The 22,620-nt window shown below is 51.7% G+C and overlaps 1 protein-coding gene and 1 non-coding gene across 5 annotated transcripts; both read left to right on the plus strand.

Annotated features, from left to right (window-relative positions):
* The first annotated feature begins 520 nt into the window (after positions 1 to 520).
* Positions 521 to 14,239, plus strand: LOC132482307 (melanoma-associated antigen D4). Of its 4 annotated transcripts, none has more exons than XM_060087529.1 (13): positions 521 to 614; positions 7,848 to 8,058; positions 8,305 to 9,135; positions 9,523 to 9,729; positions 9,835 to 9,898; positions 10,131 to 10,210; positions 10,601 to 10,692; positions 11,333 to 11,412; positions 11,497 to 11,539; positions 11,955 to 12,017; positions 13,033 to 13,147; positions 13,419 to 13,849; positions 14,041 to 14,239. In XM_060087529.1, exons 2-13 carry the CDS (start codon positions 7,849 to 7,851, stop codon positions 14,048 to 14,050), a joined length of 2,226 nt encoding a protein of 741 aa, XP_059943512.1. In that variant the 5' UTR covers positions 521 to 614; position 7,848; the 3' UTR covers positions 14,051 to 14,239. The 4 variants fall into 4 exon arrangements, with proteins under 4 accessions (XP_059943512.1, XP_059943511.1, XP_059943513.1 ...); XM_060087528.1 differs by lacking the exon at positions 521 to 614 and adding an exon at positions 6,782 to 6,888 and having other exon boundaries at positions 7,818 to 8,058; XM_060087530.1 differs by lacking the exon at positions 521 to 614 and adding an exon at positions 6,785 to 6,888 and having other exon boundaries at positions 13,419 to 13,861.
* LOC132482812 (small nucleolar RNA SNORA11) lies at positions 12,658 to 12,786 on the plus strand. Its single transcript, XR_009530978.1, has one exon. It is a non-coding gene; the product is annotated as a small nucleolar RNA SNORA11 (small nucleolar RNA).
* Positions 14,240 to 22,620: the final 8,381 nt, after the last annotated feature.

The raw sequence follows: 22,620 nt of genomic DNA on the forward strand, positions 1-22,620 counted from the left end.
GGGGACTCTGGCTCACTCAGGCCGGGCGGGAGGGAGGGGCACGGACTGCGGGGCGTGCCTGCAGCGGCAGAGGTCGGCGTGATGTTGCACCAGCCCGGGGCGCGCCGTGCGTTCTCCCAGGGAAGCCGCCCCTGGATCCCGGGACCCCGGCAGTGGCAGGCTGCACAGGCTCCCGGAAGGGCGGTGTGGACAGTGTCCTGCGCTCGCACACAGGCTTCTTGGCGGCGGCAGCAGCAGCCCCAGCGTCCCACGCCCGTCTCTGGGCTCCGCGCTTTCAGCCGCGACTCGCGCCCGTCTCTGGAGCTCCTTTACGCGGTGCTCTTAATCCCCTCTCCTCGCGCACCAGGAAACCAAGAGGGAAGAAAAAGTCTCCTGCCTCTTCGGCAGCTCCAGAGTTTTCCCGGACTCCCTCCCGGCTAGCTGTGGCACATTAGCCCCCTTCAGGCTGAGTTCTCGCCGCCAGTCCCAGTCCTCTCCCTGCGCTCTGACCGAAGCCCGAGCCTCAGCTCCAGCGCCGCCCGCCCTGGCGGGGGAGCAGACAAGCCTCTCGGGCTGGTGAGTGCCGCTCGGCACCGCTCCTCTCTGCGGGAATCTCTCTGCTTTGCCCTACCCAGGTATGTGGGGAGTTTCTTGCCTTTTGGGAGGTCTGGGGTCTTCTACCAGCGTTCAGTAGTTGTTCTGTAGGAGTTGTTGCACGTGTAGCTGTATTTCTGGTGTATCTGTGGGGAGGAAGGTGATCTCCGCGTCTTACTCTTCCGCCATCTTACCCGGAAGTGCCTATTTCTTTACTTTTGTATCTATATGAGATGGTGGATGTTCACTAAACTTACTGTTGTAATCGTTTCATGATATACCTATGTCAAATTATTATGCTGTATACCTTAAACTTATACAGTGCTGTAGGTCAATAAATATCTGAAAAAAACTGGAAGAAAAAAGAAAAAGGATACTTAGAAAACAAACTAGAATACCTTGTCTCCATGAGAGGCATAGAGAGGGAGTGGAAAATGGGAATGAAAAGGATTGAAAACATAAATGACAAGTGAGGGGCCTGGCCTGAAAGAATGATGACAATAGTGATATGAGCTGGAATAAGATTTTCTCAACCGTCTGACCCTGAAGTATTCCCACCCTTCTTTGCTTGAACTAGTCTCACCTTCTCTTAGGCCCTGTGGGAGCCATACATAACACTTACTGCCTTAGAGACTTTATAGTGCTGCTCCTGGGAACCCTGAAGTGATAACCCTTTGTCTTCTCCTCTTCATCTGTCTACCTCATGCTTATTTCTGAGGTCTCAGCTTAAAGATCACTTCTTCCTGAGGGCCTTTCCTGGCCACAAACCACTTCATCCTCAATTTAAATTACTTATCCTCTTCTCCTTTCTCTTAGCACCTTGAAAACTTCCTCCATAGCACTTATCAGTATTTGTCATAACTAATGTATTTGTATATATTGGTTAGAGGGATCCTTTTGAAACACCTGCCGCCCCGTTCCTGTGCAAGCCCCATGGTGAAAGTTGCCATTGTCTGTTTTGTTCTCCACTGTATATCCTGAGGGTCTAGTCCAGTGCCTGTTCCCTTATAGACTCTCAAGTACATTTGTGGAGGAATAAATGAACAAACAGAGGAATTAATGAATTAAAAAACAGAATGGAAAGGATGGAAGAATCGGTAGAGGGATTGGTGGATGAATGTATATATCCATGGTCTTCCCACCGATGTGGCTCCACATGGGCCCAGCAATGGGAAAACAGACAGGGATATGCCAGGGAGAGCCAGGGGATGGAAGATACACAGACGCGGAATGGGGGATAAAGGATGGAAGGAGAAGGGGAGATTGAGTACAAAAACCAGTTGGAAGACTGAAAAGACATAGGAAAGAGGGAGACAGAGAGGTAGCAGCAAAGAGAGAGGGAGGATGCAGGCGAGCTGAGGGAGAGGTGGGGGAGAGAGACGGCAAGTGGGGCTGCAAGGTGACAAGCAGAAAGCCAGGGACAGGCAGAAAGAAAAGGAGCATCTCTCCCCAGCAACACACCTTACTGGGTGGTGATCAAAATAATGAATTCCGCACATCCCTCCTTTTCTTTCTAGCACCACCAGCTCTTAACATTGGCCATGAAAAATTAGAGCCGTTTGTAAAAATTCAAGGCAACAAAGGTCCGACTCCACTCATTGCTTCTGGTGAAAGCTTAGTAGCTGAGGTCTTACCAGTGATAAGGCTACAGGGAAAGGGACAGGGACAAGTAGACACTCCTCATTCTGAAGCAAGCTCCATTCACGTGGCTGTGTGGGAAGCACATCCAGGGAAGGTAATAGACTGATGTATGCATTGGTTCTGTAGAAAGGAAAAAGGAAATAACAAGTCCTTTGTCTACATACCATGGAACATTCCCCATCGTGAGGCACTGGAAAGAAATTGAATCCTCTCAGGGGCAAAACAAGCATTCCAGGTGGAAGTTGCCCTGCTGCTGGTATTGGGCATTTATTATATCAAACCTCTAAAATGAAGTAGAGAACTTAATATCACAAGGCATGAAAAGGTTGTAACCATGATCACTTGATCTCAAGGACATTTTTGCATGTGGTGTTAGACTAATGAGACTCAGTGGAAACAAACACCCATATTTTGACATTTAAATGCCAATATTCGCCAAGCTTTACATTTTATTGTAATTCACCATGGGGCTGAATTGTTTCCTTAAGCTAATGGAGGATCACAGGCAACGTCTTGAGGACTTGCGTAGACTTAAAGCAGAAGGGCTAACCACACTGACTCCTCTGTGACACACCGATCTTTGTTCTGCCATAAGATCTTCCCTCCCCTTCCCTTAGATAATGACTAAAAGTTTACAGTGAGCCCAGTTTGGGCACTTTTGTGTAATGGTGTATGCAGCATGGGTATGGCCTCTCAGTGGGCTATTTAGGAAAGACAGAGAGGAGCAAGCAGGAGAGAGCTTATGGGAGTGCAACATCAGTTTCCCAATGGTTAATAGCAGCCCTCGGACAGTTAACACAGGCCTAAGCAAGAGGCTGATCAACCAGCACACTTGTGAGGCTTATTCAGAGAGTGGCCATCAAGGAAAAGTTATTTGTGGATAAATACTTTTTATCCTCAGATCCTTTTTTTCAGGGATGAAGGTGGTGATTGGTGAGAAGCCAGAAAGAATAGTGTGTAATATTATCAATATATAATTTAATAGCTGAAAGGCTTTTCCAAAAATCGCAGTAGTGATATGTGTTGTCTATTTCAAAGCAATTGTAGAACATGAAGCACATCAAATAATATGCTGTGCAATGAAAGAGAACAGTTAGATATGTGGAAGTAGTTACTGTAGAGGACCTGAAATGGCCAGTTTTAACTGTTAGTGATACAATTAAGGAATAGCAGAAGCCAGTGAGTTGGTGAAGGGATGTTTGACCATTTGGGCATCCTGAATGTCAAGGGCAAAGTACTGAGATAAAATGAGGCCAGAATGAGGACAACCTTCTTACTGTGAGAACAAGCTTAAGAATCAGACACTGGCTTCATGTTATGTGAGGTTAGTGCATGAACCCCTCAGGAAAAAACAGATGAGAGGAACCCCTGGAATTCGGGAGGCCTTAACCAGCCATGGTATCAAGAGACATTCTGGTTGCCAGTAGACCTGCTTTTGCATCACTGTTAGCCCTAGGAATGCAGAAGAGCACTGCCATTCTGATATAAACCCAGAAAAGGACAGCATATACTACCGTAAGACCAACTAGAACAGAACTCCCCAAGGAATGAATGGGGAACAAGAATTTCCATCTCCATGGTAACCCTTGTACAACTCAGCATTATTTCTCATCAGTATGATGGAAAGACACACATTCTAGTTTCTTGGTGTTTCTATTCTTGCCCCTCTACTATTCTCTCCACATGTCTCCAACAAATCCTTTCTTAAAAAATGACCATTAAAAACCAGTATGACATCTCCTTGCTGAGAAAGCTTGAACGTATTTTTATTGCCTTAGATGAGAAATAGGATGGCAGACATATGCATAGCAGAGTGGATACATCTTAAAAGCATAGTTCTCAGTTACAATATTTGAATGTAAGAAAAATTTATGTACTATAATGCTTCCAGCCACGACGAATTAACAGGAATCCGATGTGCTCTGCTACCTAAATATCTATAAACCAAAAAAGTTATAGAGCTTTACGTCGTGGCTCCACGAGCCACGCAGGACATTGATCCCCAAGATAAGGGAAATTAAAAAGGCGATCCCCAGGATTGCCCAATTCTCCCCAACTTCTTGCCGGGATACAGTTTACAGGCTGTGGCACAGGGAGATTGAACACAAACAGAGGTGAATAAGTGAAGGAGACAGAGCTGAGAATTCCAAGAGGCCAATGTGACTAGAATATTCTGGGAGTAATGGAGGGGAGAGAGCTGCACAGTTGAGGTAGCCCTGGAGAGCTGCAGAGGTTTCCCATCTGGGTGCAGTGTATGAGAAAAGGGCAGTGGTGGTAGCTGACTTCCATTTTCTAGAGTGAGTAGTTGTGCGGATCATGGTGCCATTTACTGAGACTGTGAAGATGGGAGTTTTAAAAACAAGCGAGATGGGGGACGTGAGTGTGTGGGAGGGGTGGATATAGCAATACCACAGTGAGACAGACTCACTGCGAGGAGCCCTTGAAACATCCAAGTGGAGATGTCAAGTAGACGAATGAATATATGGATTTGGATCTCAAAGCTGAAGCTCGAACTGGGGTTGTAGATTTAGGAGTTGTAAGCATATTAGCCTATATAGTTAAAGCATCTAGCATATAGAGGGGCTGGTATAAAAACGAATACAACAGAAGTTCTCATCATAAAAAATTGTAACTATGTGTGATGATGGATGTTAACTGGACTTATTGTGGTGATCATTTCACAGTATATACAAATATTGAATCATGATGTCGTACACCCGAAACTAATATAATGTTATGTGTCAATTATATCTCAAGTAAAAAAGAGAAAAAATAAGAATAAAAAATAAAATAAAGCGAATATAAGTCCACTACGGATTTTGTAAAAAAAAAAAAAAGCAGTTTCAAAATGAGATGGGAACATAGCATTTTCTATTAGCATATAGCGGTTCGTCAAGGCTTTCGCTTCTAAGGTCTGGTCACGTCCCACAGAAACGTGTTGCACAGGAAGGGCTGAGAGACACAAGCAGCTGACAGGGAAGGTTGCTATGCAACAGCTGAGGAAAGCCATCCAGACAGGCAGAATTGATGTTGGTCACTGGAGAGTAAAAGCTCTGATCCTTGCAATAGCTTCCAGTCAGACACAGTGGTGGACAGCCTGGGGAGGCTGATATAAAAACGAATATAAAAGTTCACTATGTTTTTTTGTAAAAAAAAAAAAAAAAAAAATAGAAGTGCAATCTGACATGGGATCATAGCATTTTCTCCAGTCATTCTGGAAGCGTAGGAGCATGTGTGTCCTTAGGTAGGACCCCAGTAAGTCCTCCTTTTGCTTCACATTTTGCATATTGAGAAACCGGGCTCAGAGATGTCCAGTGACCCAAGCGGGCTTTCACACAGCTAGCGACAGACTGGCCCAACACTCCGTCCCTGGAATTCGGAAGTCCAGCCCAGCTTCTATCCACAGGACCACAGCTGCCCCAGGCCCCAGCCGTGGAAGGAACCAGGCCAAACATTTACTCTGAATCAGGGCTTGCCATGGCTCAGACACACAAGTGCCTGATTGTCCTGGCCGCTCCAGTGGGCACCAGGAAGTCCTCAGGGGCAGCGTGTTTGTGCCACTCACAGCGAAGAGGCCTGACAGTCGGAGCAGGGAGTGGACCCCAAGGAGCGATTCTCACACCTGGATGGACCCACATAGAGCAGGCAAGGGGTGGGCCTGGGGCTCCTGCCTGTTCCCCCTGGAATGCAGAGCGTGAGCTTAGGTCTCAGAGAACAGAAAGCTGGCTTGTTGGGACAGATGTTGACAGGGCAGGAGAGGTGGGGTGGATCTGCTGTGCAAACTGAAGAAGGGAGGGTGCCTCAGTCCCCGGGGCCAGTGCTAACGGAACATGGATTTTTGGAGTCAGCGAGACCCCGGCCCAAATTCTGCATTTTCAACTTACTGGCTCTGTGGCCTCGTCTAGTTCGTGCGATGTGCCTGTCTGTGCCTCAGCTTCCTGATCTGTAAAATGGGGATGCTGACATCCACCTCCCAGGGCTGCTGTGAGAGGAAGATAATGCCCAGCACAGCTCAGGCTGTGACACACAAGCTGCATGAAGAGTGGCTGGGGAAGCAGATGTTCCCAGTGTGTCTGGGGGCCCTAGAGATGGTTAGTGGAGGGGAACACAAAGGGAACTGGTGTCCTCTCGCCATTTCCATTTCTCTTGCTGCAGTTGCAGACTGGGCTAGAGACCTCTGTGTTGGTGACCTAGGGGTCACGCTGGGGAAGCAGGGCTCAGTGTATTCCAGACCACACTGGAGGAGCTTAGAGGCAAGGGGGAGGGCAGGGCTGAGAAGCATTGTGCAAAAGTCGGGGGACTGAGGGTATATGATGGATGGGTTGGAACCACAGTACAGGGTGTGAGTGCCCGCGCCTGCGATCCGGGGAGCGGAGGAGGAGGTGGGGAACGGTGAGGGGAATCTGGCGGGAAGGAGAAAACGCCCCCCACCCCGCCCACCCACTGGCGGAATCGCATGCGCACAGGGGACCTGGTGGGAAAGGCTTTTGTTGGGAAAGCGGGCCGGCTGGAGGGGTCCGCGCATGCGCCGGCTGCCCAGCCGCGCGGCGGGGAGGGGAGTGCGCGGAGAAAAGGGGCGGGGTGGTCGGAGCTGCTGTGCTGGCAGCAGTAGGCGAGGGCGCGGCTGCGGGGTTCCTGGTGCTGAGGACGGACGCCATTGGAGCCCCAGGGAAGGTAAGGATCCAGCCCCAGACAAGACCGGGGAAGAGCGAGTGGAACGAGGGTACGCTGTGCCCTCCCTGTACCCAATCCCCCGCCCCTGGATCTGAACAAAGCCCAAGCACGCAGAACCTGAACCCCGTTACCCCGCGGTCTAGATAGGAACCGCCCCCCTCCACCACCGCCAGACGTAGGCTCCCCGATCCGAGCCCCACTTACACCGGAGCCCACCATCCGAACCCCTTTAACAGACCCGTGTGCTCCGTGCTGAGCTTCCTTAGAGCGGAGGCCCCACCTCCACCCCAACCACTCTGAGATCAACCCAGTGGAACTGAACGTTTTGCCCCCTTCCTGGAGTTGCAGTCCTGGCCTCTGAGACCTCCAGCGCTCCAGTTCGAGCCTCACGTAGCCCGAAGACCCCCACCCCATCCACCTTGAGCGCTCCTCTATGAGCCCAACCTAGACCTGAATCAGCTGAATCCCCCCCACCGGCACTTAGAGGGTCCCTGGGATTCATTTTCCCAGAGCTTCCAGCGGTCCCCGTTTGTCTCAGCCCTCTCATGTCATCTCCTCCCCACCGTCCTGGCCCCCTGCTCCAGGCATTAAATTCAGGCGCTTTATTTCTCCCTCTCTCAACGCATCTCCTATGGGCCTCTTTGGACCCAAGCCCGCCAGTGCACCCCCTGTTCAAATCCAGCCGCTGGGCCGGGGAGCCTGCCTGTCCTAAACTCCCCTTTCAGTGTAGGGTCTCCTCCGACCTCCTCTATCCTTCTCTTGGGGCTCTGTCTCTGAGGGAATCTACCCCAGCAGCCCTCACTCCCCCACCCACCCCGACCTTATACTGCCTGGTAACCTGATGATTGCAGCCCCCCACTTCCTGAGAGATCCGGCCTCCTGCTGGGTCCCGCCCCCTCCCCCTGAAGAGGCCTCCCCGTCCCTCTCAGGCTGAGCTCTCTTCTCCTTGGGACCCCCAGCATGGCTGAGGGAAGCTACCGCAAAGAATCTGAAGGGTACAACGTTGAAGACATGGACGAGGGTAGTGATGAAGTCGGGGAGGAAGACATGGTTGAAGGCAACGACTATGAAGAATTTGGTGCTTTTGGAGGCTACGGAGCCCTCACCAGCCTTGACATCCGTATCCTCAGAGCCTTTGGGAGCTTGGGTCCAGGCTTTCGCATCTTAGCGGTGAGGCCCCTTGTCGGCCACCTGCTAGCCCTGGGCCTTCCCTCCTGCGACGTCAGGGAGGATGGGAGGAGGGGGTGGGTGAAGGCCGGAGTTGAATGGGGAAGGACTGCCCAGCTTCACCAAACCTTCCCTCTCTTGCTGGGAGAAAGCGGGATTTGGGAGGGTCCGGGGGCTGGCCGGGGGCTGGCCAGCACAGGGCGAGTGTGTACAGCTGTCTGCCTTGCCCTCCCCTCCCTGGTCTTGCAGAATGAGCCCTGGGAACTTGAAAACCCTATGCTGGCCAGGACTCTGCTGGAGGCATTTCGGATGGATCCAGAAACACTTGCCAACGAGCCGGCTGCCCGTGCTGCCAACGTAGCCCGGGCCGCCTCCTCTAACCAAGCTGCTCGGGCCGCCGCTGCTGCTGCCCGTGCCACCTACCATCAGGTGGTCGCTGACCACTCAGTGGCCACAGACCAGGGCTCAGGAGGCGATACCCAGCCCATGACATCCGCTGCCGAGGCTCAGGCAGCCACCCTTGAGACAAGCCTTGCTTCTCCGCACAGCTCCCAGACGCTAGTCAAGAGCGAGATGGCCACCCCAGGGGCTCCAGCAAGGTCCACGCAGCCCCAGACATCCTCCCGGGCCCAGGAGGCTGCTGCCGAGGGCCCTAGTACGGCCTGTGCTTTCTCCCAGGCCCCGCGTGCCAGTGAGATGGATGCCACCCGGCCCAAAACAGCCTTCCTGGGTCAGAACGATGTCTTTGATTTCACCCAGCCGGCAGGTGTCAGTGGCATGGCCTTCCCACGCCCCAAGAGACCTGCCCCGGCCCAAGAGGCTGCCACAGAGGGCCCCAGTGCTGCCTCCGGGGGGCCCCAGGCAGCCTCTGCCGGGGAGGGGGCAGCCACCCGGCCAAAGACGACCAAGTCTGGGAAGGCTCTCGCCAAGACTCGGTGGGTGGAGCCTCAGAATGTTGTGGCAGCAGCTGCTGCCAAGGCCAAGATGGCCACGAGCATCCCTGAGCCTGAGGGTGCAGCTGCCACCTCTCAGCAGAGTGCGGAGCCCTGGGCCAGGATGGGAGGCAAGAGGACAAAGAAGGTGAGACCTCCGTGCTGCCCCCAGCCCCCCTTGCTCCCCTGCTTTCTGTGCCCTCGCCTCTCCCTGCCTCCTCCTCTCCCTCCCCGCCTCCCCTCCCCTCCCCTCACGTCCCCTCCCCTCTCCTTCCCTCCCCTCTGCTCTCAGCTTGTGCATGTTTCTCCAAGACAGGTTCACTAGCATGTTTTTACTCCACGTAGTCCCTACCCTCGGGCCCGGAGGGAGAAGCAGGTTGGCTCAGTGCCTGGCACTTAGTAAGCACTCGGCACGTGTCATCCGTTGTTCCTACTACCCTTATCTCCAAGTACGTGCTCTGGTTAAGATGTGTGCCAGGTGCTTTTGCACGGGCAGCCTGGTAGCCCTGAGTCTCTCCTCTGTCTAATGGTACAGTCCAAGCACCTGGATGACGAATATGAGAGCAGCGAGGAGGAGAGAGAGCCTCCTGCGGTCCCCCCGACCTGGAGGGCATCGCAGCCCCCACTGACGACTGTGCGGCCTCAGATGGCCCCTCGGCCCCCCATGGCCCTGAGGTCCCAGGTACCCTCAAGGCACGTACTGTGCTTGCCACCCCGCAATGTGACCCTTCTGCAAGAGAGGGTAAGAAGCCTGCCCTTCCCCCATCTCGCTCCTCCCCTCCCTTGCGGGGCTGTTCTTTGAGGTCGCCCACGCCTTGGTCTCCCCGTGTGCTCCCTCCTTCTCCAGGCAAATAAGTTGGTGAAATATCTGATGATTAAAGACTACAAGAAGATCCCCATCAAGCGCTCAGGTGGGCAACCTGTGCCCCCTCCCTGAGCTCTGCCCTTCCCCCCACCCACAACCCTGCCCTGTGGGCCTCCCATCAGGTGCCCCCCCCCACACACACATCAGGCCTGGCTGATGGCTGCATTTGCACGGTGTGGGGTCCTGAGCGTGCTCCCTTCAGCAGGGCTGACAGAAAGGCTGCAGCTCTGTGGCCCCTGCTCAGCCTCGGTGCTTTGCCCACCCCTCCCCTCCTGCAGACATGCTGAAGGATGTCATCCGAGAATACGACGAACATTTCCCTGAGATCATTGAACGAGCGACGTACACTCTGGAAAAGGTGGGTGCGGGGCCGGGGGCAGCTCTGTGGAGCAGGGCCCGCAGGGAACCCTTGCCCCCTGCATCCCCTCGAGGCCCAAGGGCAGGACTACGTGCTCTGGAAGGAAGCCCTCCCCGGCCTCTCCACCTGGGAGCTTCCTCTGCCTGCCTCCTTCCCTCCTTCTTGCGCTTCGTGCTCTCTGAGTGTCTGTGGTCTCCTGAGGTGGATCCCATTGTCTCAGTCAGCGTCAGTGCTCCCACAGGGCACTTCCTCTGCGGCCCCTCTTCTTCCTCCTCCCCCAGGGCTTGGGGCTCCCCGCCGAGGAAAAGTTCTAACGGGGAATTGAGTGACTGCCTGCAGGACACCCAGCATGGATGTTTGGTCTCACATTCTGTTTTCTCCCCCATGTAGAAGTTTGGGATCCACCTGAAGGAAATCGACAAGGAAGAACACCTCTACATTCTTGTCTGCACACGGGATTCGTCAGCCCGCCTCCTGGGAAAGTGAGAGAGCACAGGAGGGTGGTGGCCTTCCTTCGTGGTGCCTCCCCGCTCCTCTCAGAGAAACGGGAAAGTCAGGTTGGGGGGCCTAGCACGGCTCCCACCCAGGGTTAGCAGTGCTGAGCAGTTAAGGGCTGGCAGGGCCAGTAGCCTGGGCTGAGGATTTGCTGCTCTCCAGGTTTCGCCCCTGCCCACCCTTCCCCACCGCCATCTTCCTAGGAAAGCAAGCTCCTTGGTTGCCTCTCCCTGCTAAGGTCCTGGCCAGGGCTTGGCAGAGTGGGCCTCGGGAGGGGGACGGGGGTGTGGGGGTGCTCTCCAGTGGACTTGTGCTCCCGACGCAATGCGCAAAGGCCAGGGAAGGTCTGGATGTGCCTCTGGACGCAGGGCTGCCAACCGTTTGCTCCCTGCCTAACCCCATCCTCGGCAGAGCCGTGGGAGGAGGTGTTAGCATCCCCATTTGATGGATGAAGGGACTCAGTCTCAGGCCGAGGAATGAATTGTCTGGACCAGGTAGCGCAAGCCATGCAGAGTGGGAGGAAGTGCCCTGTAGCCCAGCAATCTGGGAGAGGCTAGTTGAGTGAGCCGGCTGTGGTCCCCCCGGGCAAATGGCTGCTGGACAGACTCCCTCTTTCTACACCTTCAGGACCAAGGACACTCCCAGGCTGAGTCTCCTCTTGGTGATCCTGGGCGTCATCTTCATGAACGGCAACCGTGCCAGCGAGGGTGAGTGGCTGGGCCTGCAGCTGGGGGGTTGCCCGCCGTCTCACCTCCGTGTGCTAAACTCTTGTACCTCATCTCCCCTCGCAGCTGTCCTCTGGGAGGCACTACGCAAGATGGGACTGCGCCCCGGGTATGATTGGGGTCTCTCGGCTCCCACTCCTCAGTGTGTCTGTCCTTGGGCACAAGAGGCCCCGGGATTGCAGTGGCCTAGTGGTCTCTGCGGGGCGTGGCGTCCTGGACTAGGTAGAGCGCAAAGGGTCCCACCAGGGTGCGTGGGGAAACGGTCCTGAACTCTGAGCACCCCCTCTGCTCCGTGTGCCTTCCCTGTTCCCAGATGAGAACTAAGAGAAACCATCGGACCTGGGGCTCCGTCAAACCCCTCCCTGGGGCATCGCTGACAAGTGGCCGTCTGGCCTCTGCTGCCGGCCCAGGCGTCCATGGGGACACCCCACAGGCTGGGAAGCTCTCAGTCCTGCTGGGAGTGCTCCCGCCCAGCCCGGGCACTGCCACTGTCTCTAGTCATGCGTTCCTTTCCTTGCACTCAGGGTGAGGCACCCATTCCTGGGCGATCTGAGGAAACTCATTACAGAGGACTTTGTGAAGCAGAAGTGAGTATCGACTGAGTTCACTTTGCCTCCCACTCAGGCCTTCCTCGTGTGCTGCTCTGGCTGAGGAAGCCATTCCCCAGCCCATGTCTTAACACCAGAGGGATGGGTGTCTGGTGTGAGTGTGGGGTGGGGGGGAATGTGAGTGTTGGGGGGAGGGCAATTCCAGGGAGGCTTGGGGAAAGGGAGCACATGCTGACTGCGAGCACCGGGTTGGGTGGAACAGCCCACATCTCGTTCAGCACCTGCCCTCTTGGCAGTGTCCCCGGCTTTACATCTCAGGAGCCTGGGGCTCAGAGAGTGGAAGCCTGACATGGCCGAGGCTGAGATAAGGCCCATTTGGGCCTGGAGCCCAGCCCCGCCGACCTTCTAGCCCAGGCCCACCCCATCCTCGGTGCTTGGAGATCTCGTGTGCCCTCACACAGGCCCATATGCATGTTCACCACCAATCCCCCCCGCCCCCCCCACCACACACACACACACACACACACACACACACACACACACACACACACACACACACAGAGATGGTCGAGAGTATGCATGGAGTCCACTGCTCTTGGTTGACTGTTTCTTCCCGTACAGTCATTTTCTGGGGTGGACTGTCCCAGGGTTCAGCCAGGCCATGGACGAGCCCCATGGTGGGGTGTGCTCAGAGCAGGGGGCCTGAAGAAATGGCTCCTCTGTTTACAGCACACGCAACAGGAACCTGGGTTATTGTGACAAGGGGCCCAAAACTCGTGGCCTTCCTATGAACAAATACCCTACACGTGCCCCCTGCACCTCCATATGCCTACTGGGCAGGACCAGTGGCCTAAGGGTGTGAGCACCTCAGTTTTGGAGGCGGAAACCCCTGGGAGTGAGCGTGGGAGAGAGGCAAGGGCTGCGGGGCCAGGGCAGGCCTCCTGCGGCAGCCAGGCTGCAGCCTCGGGGCTGGGAAGGGGCCACCTGGGAGCCACTGGTGCAGCAACAGGTCTGCCTGGCTGGAAGCAGAAGTTTATTTTCCTCTCTCACGCAGGTACCTGGAATACAAGAAGATCCCCAATAGCAGCCCACCTGAGTATGAGTTCCTCTGGGGCCTGCGTGCCCGCCACGAGACCAGCAAGATGAGGGTGCTGAGATTCATCGCCCAGGTAAGGCAGAGCCTGTGTTCTGGCTGGAGTTTCCCATACCTCGTTGGTTGGCTGAGGCCCAGAAAGGTTCCTAAGTCACTGACACAAGTTCACAGACGTAGTGAGTGGGTGGGGCGAAATCCCAGGTCTGGCGCAGAATAATGGGAGCCCGATTCCAGTCGTGTGGGTTTCTATCGTGATTTTGCCAAGCGCTCAGGAAGGCGTATGGCAGGAAGCAGGTGCTGAGCGAGGTGGGGTAGCTGTTCCCACGGCTGCTGTTCTTCCACCGCAGTATCAGAACCGAGACCCCCGGGAATGGAGGGCTCATTTCTTGGAGGCTGTGGATGATGCTTTCAAGACGATGGATGTGGATATGGCTGAGGAACATGCCAGGGCCCAGATGAGGGCCCAGATGAACATCGGGGAGGAAGCTCTGATTGGCCGGTGGAGCTGGGACGACATACAGGTCGAGCTCCTGACCTGGGATGAGGACGGAGATTTTGGCGACGCCTGGTCCAGGATCCCCTTCGCTTTCTGGGCCAGATACCATCAGTACATTCTGAACAGCAACCGTGCCAACAGGAGAGGCACCTGGAGGGCTGGCGTCAGCAGTGGCACCAGTGGTGCGGCCAGCACCAGCATGCTCGATGGCCCCAGCACCAGCTCCACCATCCGGACCAGAAACGCCGCCAGAACCAGTGCCAGCTTCTTCTCCTGGATTCAGTAAGACTGGAGGTCATTAGATGAGACTCTGAAGGATGGGGTGTGGAGGGAGTGGGAGGAGTCAGGGGAAGGCCTGGGGTGTCGTGGGGGAACGAGGAGAGCCTGACGGGACACTCAGTTTGTCCTTCCTGTCCCTCACGGTTCACCTGTACTGACCCTTGTGTTCTGGCCTTTGTGTCTCCCGGTTCCAGGCAGCGCTGAGGAGCTGCAGCAGTCCCCTGCCGAGCCAGAGTGCCTCCTCTGCCGCCTCCCCGACAGGGCACTCTAGGCAGCCGCTCCCCGGCCGTGGAAGACGGCATGACGCGCTCTCTGCCCTTCCTGCTTCCCTGTGTGCTTTTTGTCGTGCTGTCGTGTTTTGGGTATCAGTGTTGCATTAAAGTTGCAAAATCAGTCGGACGTCTTCTCCTTTTCCTGGGCAGGTGAGGCTCTGAGTGGCCGGTGGTCAGGCCCTCTGGGACAGGCGGGGGCCGCCTCTCCCTAAAAGGCAGGCGGGTGTGGCTGGGTCAGGCACTGGGAGGCGCGGAGATGCCAGCTGCGTGTGGAGGCCAAGAGTTTCCAGGGGCTCCGGTCCATACGGTTTCATGATTTCCTACACTGTGTGGCCCCGGTTAAATGCCAGTAGGGGTCCTCAGGAGAAGGGGTGGGGTGGAGGGCCGTGAGCTGGTGCCACCTTCCCTCCCACCAAGGGACGGGATCCACAGACATCCCCTAGGACCCACCTGCGCCGCATCTCTGGAGGCGCTGTCCTGGAATCCTTCCCTCATCATCCACACCATTTCAGGACCTCCTCCCTCAGACCGAGCCTTAAGGACAAGGAGGTAGGCCTCACAGTGACACTCTCAGCCCTCCAGCAGGTAGAAGGAGGAGCCATTACTGCCTGGAGAGCCGATTCAGGGAAAGAAAGCTGTAGGCAGACCTGGACAGCCCATTGCCTGTGACCATGACCCGAGGCCGTTTGGGAGGCTCCGGGGCTCTTCTCCATGGAAGCGGGGCTCTCCCGGCGAGGCCAAGGCCAGCCTAGTTCTCTGTGTCTTCAAGGGCTGCATGATCCCTTCCGGGGGCGGAGTCTAGAACTTTCATTCCCCAGGTGCACTACAGTGAGGGCAGAGACACTTTGGAACCCTGGGAAGGACTCCGTAGCAGGAAGGGGCCGTCTGGGGCTTTTCTGGGTCCCCCAGTGACGTCCATAGCTTGGAGGACAAGGCTCCAGGTTAAAAGGAAGGAGAGAGTAGTGTAAGGACCCAAGCCCGCCCAACCCTCCCACCCCCCGCTTGCCTCTTTGCCCCAAGAAGTGGTCTCGCTCCCTCAGCCAGACCCGGATCCTGACCCAGACCCAGCTACATCATTTGCCAGAGCCAGTGGAAGACAAACTCCGGTCACCTGGCTCAAAATGTAGTAACGATTGCAAGAGAGCAGCAGCAGAGCACTGAACCCCTAGTGCAGACCTGTTGAGGCACGGCCAGGGCCGCACCCCCAGGAAGCAGGCTCTGTATGGACCCTCCTCCCCTAAAGACAGGCTTCACACGGGTTTCTGCCTTATTTGTTGCTGCTTTGATTTCTGCCTCCCTGGCTGCGGGCTTGATGCCTGGCCTTGTGGACACTCTGATTCCGACAGAGATTCAGGCCCCTTCCGGGTGCAGGTTTCCCGGTTGACGGCCCGGGATTTGGGAACCCAGCCCTGGCATGATAAATGACACTGGAACGTTTCTGGCTCCCTTGCCCTGGGACCTCCCAGGACCCTGCTGTGAAGGCAGTAGGCACCTGCCTTGTCATGGACAACGGTGGGGTACTCACTCACCACAAGCCACAGGGATGAGCTGGAGCACTGTGTGCAGAGGGCACCTGAGATAAGGCAGCTCATCTAGAAAGGAGGAGAGAGCAGCCCTCAGAGACAGGGCGCTGGGGAAGGCACCACCTCCCCGGGCCTCCAGGCTTGCAGCACTCTCCCCTTCCACCCCCTTCCCCATGGTTGTCTTCACCTGGGACCTGCTCCCCCACACTGTGCAGGGAGCAGTGCTGAGAGCAGGGTGGGAAGGGATGAAGGAGGGCCCTGGGCATCGCGGACAGACCCTGGGTCGCCCAGAAACCTGCCCCTGGAAGGGGCCTGAATCTATGAGAATGGTCACCTGGGAGGCGGCCGACCTCCTCACCCACAGGGCAAACATGAGACCAAGGCAGGCCTCCCTCCCGGCCACAACCTCAGCCCTTCCATGGGCTCCCCACCACAAAGGCCCACAACAGGGCTCAGCAAGTGTTTTCTGAGGCCCTACTATGTGCCGGGGCCGTGGTGAGGTGTGCGTGCACCTTGGCAGCTCCCGCAGCATTCTCCCCAGCCCAGGCCTGTGCCCTGTGACTCCTGGGACACTTGTTGACGGACAAGCACTCACCGATTCACTTGTTTCCAGTTACTGACCATTATGTATAAAGTCGTTCTGAATATTCGCATGCCACTACTCATATGGCCTTGACGTCATTCACCAGACAGCCCTGATGGGGGGTGATGATCAGGCCCATTCCGTGGATGAGGCACTGAGGATCTGAGAAGGAGGACACTTGTCCCACGTCCCACAGCCAGGAAGGGGGCAGTGCTGGGACTCGAACCCAGGACGCTTTGAGGCCAAATGTGTGCTCTGCCCACTGCAGTCTGCTGCCACTGCCTTCGAGGGACTCACAGTGTCGTGGGGTGACACCCCCAACTCTCAACCCTCTCTGCAGACACCCACCCTCCTGACCACCCGGGCAACCCATACAGCTCCCCATCTCCCTGCACTGAGCCAGCACCCCACCCTTCACGGCCTCCCTGCCCCTGAGGTTCATCGCGGGCTTTTGAGGCCTGCCACTCCCACCCAGCCTCCTGGCACATCCTCACTCCTGTGTCCTGCAGAGGCCAACGCTTCAGCATCCTCATCAGAAATGGACTCGCACACCTGAGGGTGACACAACAGTCCGTTTCCAGGCCAGCTGCCGTAGTATGGGGTTCAGGAAATACATGCAATTTATTTTGAAATGGGTGACCTACCCACGGGTTACAAAGTTCAAGAAGTGAACTGGGGTGCACACACCCAATGACCACATGAAAGAAGAAAACGATAAAGACTGGATACAAGAGCTGATGAGGGTGTGAAGCAAATGAACTCCCCTACACTGTCCATAGAAGTCTTCATTTGCAGGAGGCCTCCGGAAAACAGGAGGAATTAGAGCATGTGACTACTTCAGGCAGCCTGGACAGAGAAGGCATCAGAGATCAGGTCTAGGCGAATGTGAGCCTTCTGAAAGCAGGGAGGGAAGATGTGGGAAGATGTAGCTTCACTATGAGCAGTGCACTGCTTTTAGCCAGGAATCTGAGAGAGCTGAGAGCCAGATAATCATGGGCCTTTCAGGAAGGCAGCAGCTACAAATGATCTTTAGCTTGTCTCTGGAGCTCTCTAGGACACTGAGGCGTCCCAGCACCCAGAATCAGGACACAGAGGAGGAGCCCTGGGATCAGGCCACCCTCACAAATCTCCTCCTCTTGCTTCCTTTCCCAACACGCTGGGGGGGAGGGCGCCAAGCACAAGGTTCGGAGGCAGGAGGGACAAGGACAAGGGCAAGAATCAATGCAGAAGGGCTTTCCCGATGTCCAACCTCAGCTGTAGTTTCACATTCTTGTCCAAAGCACGGTTTGTTCTTCTGTGTGTGGCCGGGTTTCGGAGACCTGCAGAGGCTGGCGAGACTCCCCTGCTTGCTGCCCACAAGGAGAACATTGCAATGACTGATAAAGCCCTGAATATTTTCCTGATCAGAGGTCCACGTTTTGGGTGTTCGCTCATTTGCAAACTGAGTTCCTCCAAATGAAACTAACAGTCAAGGTTTCTCTTCATCAGTTGTACTGGGGTTTCACTGGCAAACAAAACTGTATCCATTTAAGTGTACAGTTCCATGGACTTTGACAAATGCTACCATCCATGTAACCACCACCTCAGTCAAGAAAGAGAACATTTCCCATCACCTAATAAAGTTCCGTTGTGCCCCATCCCAGTTAATCCATACCATCCACATCCAGCCTTAGGCAACCACTGATCTCCTCTCTATATTGCTTATAGGTTAGAATGCTGTTTACGAGAGCCTGTTATACACATAAATATGCAATATGTAACCTCTTGTGTCTGCCTATTTTTCCCTCTGCTTCAATGCTCTGGAAATTCATCCATGCTGTGGCACATATCAGTAGACTAAATTAAAATTGTTCCAATTCACAAGCTGATTGTCTCTGTTGAAATCACACAAATACACCAAAATCTCCTAGAACTGGTAGGTGAATTTACCCAGAGTGCAAGATACAAGATTACAGCACAAAATCAATCATATTTCTATATACTAGTAAAACAGCCGTGGGAGAAATGAAACTTAACAGAGGAATACCATGTACCACTCACAAATGATGGTGATTCTTAGTTGTGAATCTAACAAATGACACATAGTATTTGCATTCTGTAAACTGCAAAACACTGAGGAAAGAAATAAAAGAAGACCTAAATGAATGGAAGAACATACCACGATCATGGATTGGAATATTGACCGTAGTAAAGATATCCGTTCCCCCTAAATTTATCTATAGTTTTAATGCAATTCCAATGTAAATCCCAGCAGCACGTTTTCGTTTTGTAGGTATAAACAAGCTGACTCTAAAGCCTGTACAGAAAGTGAAAGAAACTAAAATAGCCAAAACAACTGTGACAAGAAGCATAAAATTGGAGTCACATTATCTCATAGAAAACTTATAAAACTACAGTAAACAAAAGTCAGTGTGACAATGGTGAAGCAACAGACACACAGTTAAATAAATCGGAGGGAAGATTCCAGAACTAGTTTCACAAAATATGACCAATTCGTTCTGGACCAAGGTGCAAAAGCAACTGAATGAAGAAAGGACTGGCTTTTCAGCATATGTGTGGGAGCAACTGGACGTGCATCTAAAAGAAAAAGAACCTCACACCTTGTCCTAAAGCCCACTAAAAATGAATCTTAGATATAAGCCAGGAACGTGAAACTGTAAAAGTTGTAGAAGGAAATAACACAAAATCTTCAACCTGGAGTTTGGGAAGGATGTTTCAGGTATGACACCCAAAAACTCTTTTCCTCTGTGAAAGGCATTGTTAAGGGTTTGAAAAAACAAATCCCAGGCTGGGAGAATGTATTGAAAAATTACATATCAAACAAAGGTCTTGTATCCATGATATGTAAAGAACTGTCAAAACTCAACAGAAAGAAATAGTGGAAAAAAATATCTGAAGAGACAACTTCAATAAAAAGAATATATAGGGCCTCCCTGGTGGCGCAAGTGGTTGAGAGTCCGCCTGCCGATGCAGGGGATACGGGTTCGTGCCCCGGTCTGGGAGGATCCCATATGTCGCGGAGCGGCTGGGCCCGTGAGCCATGGCCGCTGAGCCTGCGCGTCCGGAGCCTGCGCGTCCGGAGCCTGTGCTCCGCAATGGGGGAGGCCACAACAGTGAGAGGCCCACATACCGCAAAAAAAAAAAAAAAAAAAAAAAAAAAAAAAAAAAAAGGAATATATAGGTGGCAACTGAGCACATGAACAGATGTTCAACTTCCCTAGCTCTCAGGCAAATACAAATTAAAACTAAGGTGCAATACCTGTCTTCCTATCTTAAAATTGCTAAAACGTAACAAAACCCAAAACAAAACAAGAAAGAAAGAAGCAAGCAAAGAAACAAACCAAAGAAAAGTCACCTGACAATACCAAAGGATGTTAAGGATGGGCAGCAACTGGATTTACCACACGTTACTGATGGGAATGCAGAGTGCCACAGCCACTATGGAAAGAGTTTTACTGCTTCTCATGAAGTTAAACTTACACTTAGCCACGTAACCAACAACTTCACCCCTGAAGTATTTCCCCTAGAGCAGGTTAAACGTGAGTTCACACAAAAACCTGTACACGAATGTTTATTACAACAACTCTGTTCATAATCAACAAAACCATGCAACAACCCAAATGTCCTTCAACAAAATGCATTATTCCCATACAATTGAATACTATTCAGTGGTAGAAAGGAACGAACTACTGATACAACGTGGATGAAACACAGTAACATTATGCTTAGTGATAGAAGCCAGTCTCAGGTTACTTTTTAAATGGCTCTGTTTGTAGGATGGTCTTGAAAAGACAAAACTAGCATGACTGAGAGCAAATTGGTGGTGCCGTGGTTACGCATGGAGGTAGAGCATGATTCCAAATGGATAGCACTGGGGACTTCTTGGGGGTTGCAGAAATGTTCTGAATACTGATTGTGATGGTGGTTACGAGAAACTACACAAGTAAGTGTTGAAATTCCTAGAAGGGGATGTCCAGAAGAAGTCTATGTCACTGAACATTAATTTAAAAATAAAATAAAAGAAATAATGATGCAATAGCCTTTTTCAGTCAAACAAACAAACAAAAGTATTAGAATTGTCCACCAGTGGCCTGTACAATAGAAAATACTGAATGCATTTCTTTAGGATGAATGAAAACCATGCCAAATTTATGCCCAGATCAACACAAAGGAACAAATACCCATAGAAATGGTTAAGCATGTGGCGGGGGGAGGGGAAGGGTTTCTAAAAGATTCCTTCCTTTAAGAGTTAACTGAATGTTTTCAAGACCAATAACAATGCATTATCGGGGATATAATATACGTATAAAGAAACTGTATGGAAACAATAGCAAATAGATGGGATTATAAAAATAAAGGCACACATGTGTGTAAGGAATCTTATTTTCTGAAGATGAAATGCCCGAAGTGAGAGAGTGGCATGGACTTATATATACTACCAAATGTAAAATAGATAGCTAGTGGGAAGCAGCCACATAGCACAGGGAGATCAGCTCAGCGCTTTGTGACTACCTAGAGGGGTGGGATAGGGAGGGTGGGAGGGAGTCACAAGAAGGAGAAGATATGGCGATATGTGTATATGTATAGCTGATTCACTCTATTATAAAGCAGAAACTAGCACACCATTGTAAAGCAATTATACTCCAATAAAGATGTTTAAATAAATAAATAAATTTAAATATGTATAGTATACACTTCTACAGGAACCACCTAAATATAAAACAAAAGGAATAAGTAATAAATATGTAGATTAAAATGGAATACTGAAAACTACATCAGCAATACATAAGATGGCAAGGGAATTGGGTTAAACAAAAAATGAAGAAGCAAATCGAGAAATTAAGGAAAAAAAGGGAGGAAGGAAAGGAGGATGGAAGGAAGGAAGAAAGAAAGAAAAGAAAGAAAGAAAAGAAGGAAAGAAAGAAAAGAAGGAAAGAAAGAAATCTGTCTTGAAATAAGATGGTGGATTTAAAGCCAATACTATTTCTACTTAAAATAAATGTAAATATTCTAAACCCTACAAATAAAAGGCTGAGATTTCTAGACAGAATAGGTGCAGGATGCCATAGTATGATGTTACATAGGACCTCCCTCTAATGTAGAGACAGAGATAGGTTCAATGAAAGAGATATGCCATGTGAAGATGAATTGTAAGAAAAAAGAGAAGGTATAATAACAGATAAGGTGGATTTTAGGATCAGGAGTATTAACCAGTGATAAACAAGCATATTTAATAATGAAAAAAATGGGCTAATTACTCAGGAAAGCACAACAGTTCTCAATGCACTGGATAACTGAAGGTTAAATTACATAGAGGGGGCTTCCCTGGTGGTGCCATGGTTGAGAGTCCACCTGCTGATCCAGGGGCCACGGGTTCATGCCCCGGTCTGGGAGGATCCCACATGCCACGGAGCGGCTGGGCCCGTGAGCCATGGCCACTGAGCCTGCGCGTCCAGAGCCTGTGCTCCGCAACGAGAGAGGCCACAGCAGTGAGAGGCCCGCGTACAGCGATAAAAAAAAAAAAATTACATAGAGGGAAATCTGACTGAACTTAAAAGACATATAGATAGACAAATGTATTTAATAGTTGGAAATTTCAAACATTTTTTTCTGAGATTTTGGTATAATAAATAGACAGAAAGCCAATAATGATAAAGAGAACTTTAACAACACTATCAACTAATTAGACCTAATAAGAGTACATTCCACTCAATAGCAGAAGAATACACATCCTCTTCAAAGGCACATGGGACATGCAACAAGAAAGGGCCTCTCTTGGCATTATAAAACAATACTCCATCAACGAAGAAGGATTGAAGTCATGTAGAGGATGTACTCTGGCCCCAAGGAATAAAACAAGCAATCCATAGCAAGAAGATTTCTAGAGAATCCCCAAACTTTGAAATTTAACAAGAATTTCACAATAACACAAGGTCAAAGAACAGGCACTAGAGAAATGTGAAAGTATGTTGAACTAAAGGGAAATGTAAACACAACATATCAACTTTTGTGTGCTTAAGCTAAAGCATTGATTAGAGAGAAATTCTCACTTTGCATGATTATATTTGGAAAGAAGAAAGGGCTAACATCAATGAACTACATAATTAAGATTCTACCAAAAGAATTAAAAATTAAACCGAGAGGAAGTAGAAAGAAGGAAACACAAAAGATATCAATGAAATAGAAACCAAAGAAATAATAGGGAAAATACAATGAAGTCAATAGCTGGTTCACTCCAAAGATTTATAGAATTTATAAACTCAATGTAGACTAATCAAGAAAAAACGTATTGATAGCTAAGACACAAGTGGCCAGTATCAGGAGTAAGAGAGGAGATGTGACTTTAGAGTGCAAAAAATGCTAAAATGAGAATAAGGGAATAATATGCAAAACTTT

Source organism: Mesoplodon densirostris, chromosome X, assembly GCF_025265405.1.
Source record: "Mesoplodon densirostris isolate mMesDen1 chromosome X, mMesDen1 primary haplotype, whole genome shotgun sequence".
NCBI classification, from domain to species: Eukaryota; Metazoa; Chordata; class Mammalia; order Artiodactyla; family Ziphiidae; genus Mesoplodon; species Mesoplodon densirostris.

Bases quoted from the DNA above. Each gene is read 5' to 3' on its own strand.
- LOC132482307 (XM_060087529.1), top strand. From the start codon at position 7,849: ATGGCTGAGGGAAGCTACCGCAAAGAATCTGAAGGGTACAACGTTGAA. The intron at 8,059-8,304 runs GTGAGGCCCCTT...CTGGTCTTGCAG, and splicing joins CAGGCTTTCGCATCTTAGCG to AATGAGCCCTGGGAACTTGA. The intron at 10,211-10,600 runs GTGGGTGCGGGG...TCCCCCATGTAG, and splicing joins CGACGTACACTCTGGAAAAG to AAGTTTGGGATCCACCTGAA.